This window comes from Corvus brachyrhynchos, unplaced genomic scaffold (assembly GCF_000691975.1).
Source record: "Corvus brachyrhynchos isolate BGI_N302 unplaced genomic scaffold, ASM69197v1 scaffold443, whole genome shotgun sequence".
Taxonomy (NCBI): Eukaryota; Metazoa; Chordata; class Aves; order Passeriformes; family Corvidae; genus Corvus; species Corvus brachyrhynchos.
This window is the reverse complement of record NW_008237220.1, coordinates 36,483-39,778: the sequence shown is the minus strand read 5'-3', so window position 1 is coordinate 39,778 and position 3,296 is coordinate 36,483. Positions and strand designations below refer to the sequence as shown.

Below are 3,296 nucleotides of genomic sequence, written 5' to 3'. Positions count from 1 at the left end.
AAGGGAGGGGAAAAAAGGGGGAGGAAAAAGGGGAGAATGGGGGGGAAAGGAGGGAAAAATGAGAGGGAAAATGGGGTAAAAACAGGAGAAAAGGGGAAGAAAAGAGCGAGGAAAAGGGGAAGAAAAGAGGGAGGAAAAGGGGAGAAAAGGAGGGGGAAAGGGAAGGAAAAATGGGGGGGAAAGAGGAGAAAAGGGGGGAAAAAGGAGGAAAAATGAGGGAAAAGGGGGAAAGATGGGAAAAATCCCCAATCCCAGGGCCTGGGAGGGACGAGGATGAACAGGGGTTTGTGGCTTACCTGGAATGTGATATCCAAGAAGGCCCTGGAGGGAAAGCAGAAGATTTGAGATTTTTATTTGGCTTTATTTGAGATATTTGAGGCTTTTATTCAGCTTTATTTGAGATATTTGAGGCTTTTATTCAGCTTTATTTGAGATATTTGAGGCTTTTATTCAGCTTTATTTGATTCTATTTTAGAGGAATTTGGGATTTGTGGGAATTCCTGGAAAAGCTGGAATCCAACCAGGCTCCCTTGGGAATTTCATTCTGAATTTCCATCCAAAAAAAGCCAAATTAATTCAGTTTATTCCCAATCCGAGCTCTGGAATGTGAAGATTTTATTGGATTATGGCCGGAATTCCGGGTTTTTCCCGTTTTTCCCGAGTGTTTTTCCTGGTTTTACCTTGGAAAATGATGTTGCTGGACTCGTGGGAGGGGTTGAACACCAAATGTTTGGCCATGGAGTCGCCCTCGGAGGTGACGAAGAGACAGGAGGAGCACGAGAGCCTCACCCCGCTGGGAAAGCAGGAAAAGCAGGGAAAAATGGGGGAAACCAGGGGAAAAAGGGGAAAAAAGAGAAATAAACTGAATATCAGATATAAAAATGTGTCCATGCCCTCATTATTAACTAAATCATTGATAATTAAATCGTTAATTATCAGTTATTCAATTATTGATTATGAATTAATCAATGATGAAGTAACAATGACATAATAGACACGAATTAAATAATTAATAACTAAATAATGAATAATAACTAAATAATGAATAATTAGAATTAAAAAATCCCCCCCCCAAAAGCATCCCAGGACAAATTCCCCCCCCTCTGGAACATGGGGACATTGAACCCATAAATCCCATAAATCCCTGGATTTTCCCCCAAATGAAAAGGATCAGGATCATTCCCAGGGGCTGGAATTCCCCCGGAATTGGGATTTAAGGACGTTTTCCATACCTGGCAGTGTAGTTTTTGAACAAAGCCAAATATTTGGGGCTTTTCCGGGGAACGTGGTTGCTGGAAAGGGGAAAAGATGGAGAAGTCAGGGATAACCTGGATAAAGAGCTATAAAACCACGGAAAACACCCCATAAATAATAAAAAGTCCCCTATAAATCCTCGTAAAATACACGATAAAATCAGATAAAATATCCTATAAAATCCCCTATAAATCCATATATAATCTACAAATCCCTATAAAATCCATGCAAAATTCCCTTTAAAACCCTCTGAAAGCCCCTATAAAACACTATAAAATATCCTATAAATCCATTTGAAATACACTGTAAAATACACTGTAAAACCCTATAAAATCCTATGAAATCCCTTATAGAACCATATAAAATCCATAATAAAGCCCTACAAAATATCCTATAAAATCACAGAAAAATTCCCTATAAATCCCCTATAAAATCCCTCATAAATCCATATAAAATATCCCATAAAACCCCCTGGTTTTTCCCCCCAAAACCCCTCGATTTTTACCCAAATCCCTGTTTTCCCCCCCAGAACCACGGGATTTTTCCCGAATCCTGGCTGTTTTTCCCCAAATCCCGTGTTTCCCGTACTTCATCACGTCGTTGGCACAGGCGTGGGAGCAGCAGCATTTCCCCGTTTTCCCCCCAGAACCGCAGGATTTTCTCCATTTCCCCCCAGAACTGAGGGATTTTCCCCTTTTCCCCCAGAACTGAGGGATTTTCCCCCAGAACTGAGGGATTTTCCCCATTTTCCCCCCCAGAACCACGGGATTTTCCCCGTTTCCCCCAGAACTGTGGGATTTTCCCCATTTCCCCCAGAACTGAGGGATTTTCCCCATTTTCCCCCCCAGAACCGCGGGATTTTCCCCGTTTCCCCCAGAACCGCGGGATTTTCCCCATTTCCCCAAGAACTGAGGGATTTTCCCCGTTTCCCGATCGAGCATTGATCCAGTATTGATCGGACACTGATCCAGCATTGATCGGGCACCGATCCGGCATTGATCGGACACTGATCCAGCATTGATCGGGCACCGATCCGGCATTGATCGGACACTGATCCAGCATTGATCGGGCACTGATCCGGCATTGGTCGGGCATTGATCCAGCATTGATCGGGCACCAGTCCGGCATTGATCGGGTATTGATTGAGCACCAGTTCAGCATTGATCGGGCACCGATCTGGCATTGATTGGACATTCATCCAGCATTGATCAGGCACCGATCTGGCATTGAGCGGGCATTGATCGGGCACTGATCCAGCATTGATCGGGCATTGATCCAGCATTGATTGGGCACTGATCCGGCATTGATTGGACATTGATCGGGCATTGATCGGGCAGCGATCCGGCATTGATTGGGCACCAATCCGGCATTGATTGGGTATTGATTGAGCACCAGTTCGGCACTGATCGGGTATTGATTGAGCACCAGTTCGGCATTGATTGGGCATTGATCAGGCACCGATCCGGCATTGATTGGACAGTGATCCAGCATTGATCAGGCACTGATCCGGCATTGAGCGGGCATTGATTGGGCATTGATCAGGCACCGGTCCGGCATTGATCAGGCACCGGTCCGGCATTGATCGAGCATCGATCGAGCATCGATCGGGCACCGGTCCGGCATTGATTGGGCATTGATCAGGCATTGATCGGGCATTGATCAGGCACTGATCCGACATTGATCGGGCATTGATCGGGCACTGATCCGGCACCAGCCGCGCGCTGTTCCGGTGTCCGGTGTCGGCCGTTCCTTTTATCACGGAATTTCGGAAATCTCTGGTGTGGGCGGGATCGGGAACAGGAGTGGGAGCGGGATCGGGAACGGGATCGGGATCGGGAGTGGGATCGGGAGTGGGAATGGGATCGGGATCAGGAGCGGGAGTGGGATCAGGAGTGGGATTGGGAGCGGGAGTGGGAGTGGGAGCGGGATCGGGAGTGGGAGCGGGATCAGGAGTGGGAGTGGGATCGGGAGCGGGAACAGGAGCAGGAACAGGAGTGGGATCGGGAGCGGGAACAGGAGAAGGAACAGGAGCGGGGTCGGGA

The 3,296-nt window shown here is 47.3% G+C and overlaps 1 protein-coding gene and 1 long non-coding RNA gene across 2 annotated transcripts in view; one reads left to right on the top strand and one right to left on the bottom strand.

Annotated features, from left to right (window-relative positions):
* LOC103612057 (pogo transposable element with ZNF domain) overlaps window positions 1–3,296 on the bottom strand; it is a 42,877-nt gene that overhangs the window by 24,164 nt on the left and 15,417 nt on the right. Inside the window, 4 exon segments of the mRNA XM_017728864.1 lie at window positions 289–321; window positions 681–793; window positions 1,233–1,292; window positions 1,843–2,216. Of these exon segments, the coding sequence (XP_017584353.1) occupies window positions 293–321; window positions 681–793; window positions 1,233–1,292; window positions 1,843–2,216 (576 nt within the window). The 3' untranslated portion in view covers window positions 289–292.
* LOC108445355 lies at window positions 2,184–3,026 on the top strand. The gene is made up of 2 exons (XR_001860179.1): window positions 2,184–2,389; window positions 2,709–3,026. It is a non-coding gene; the product is annotated as an uncharacterized LOC108445355 (long non-coding RNA).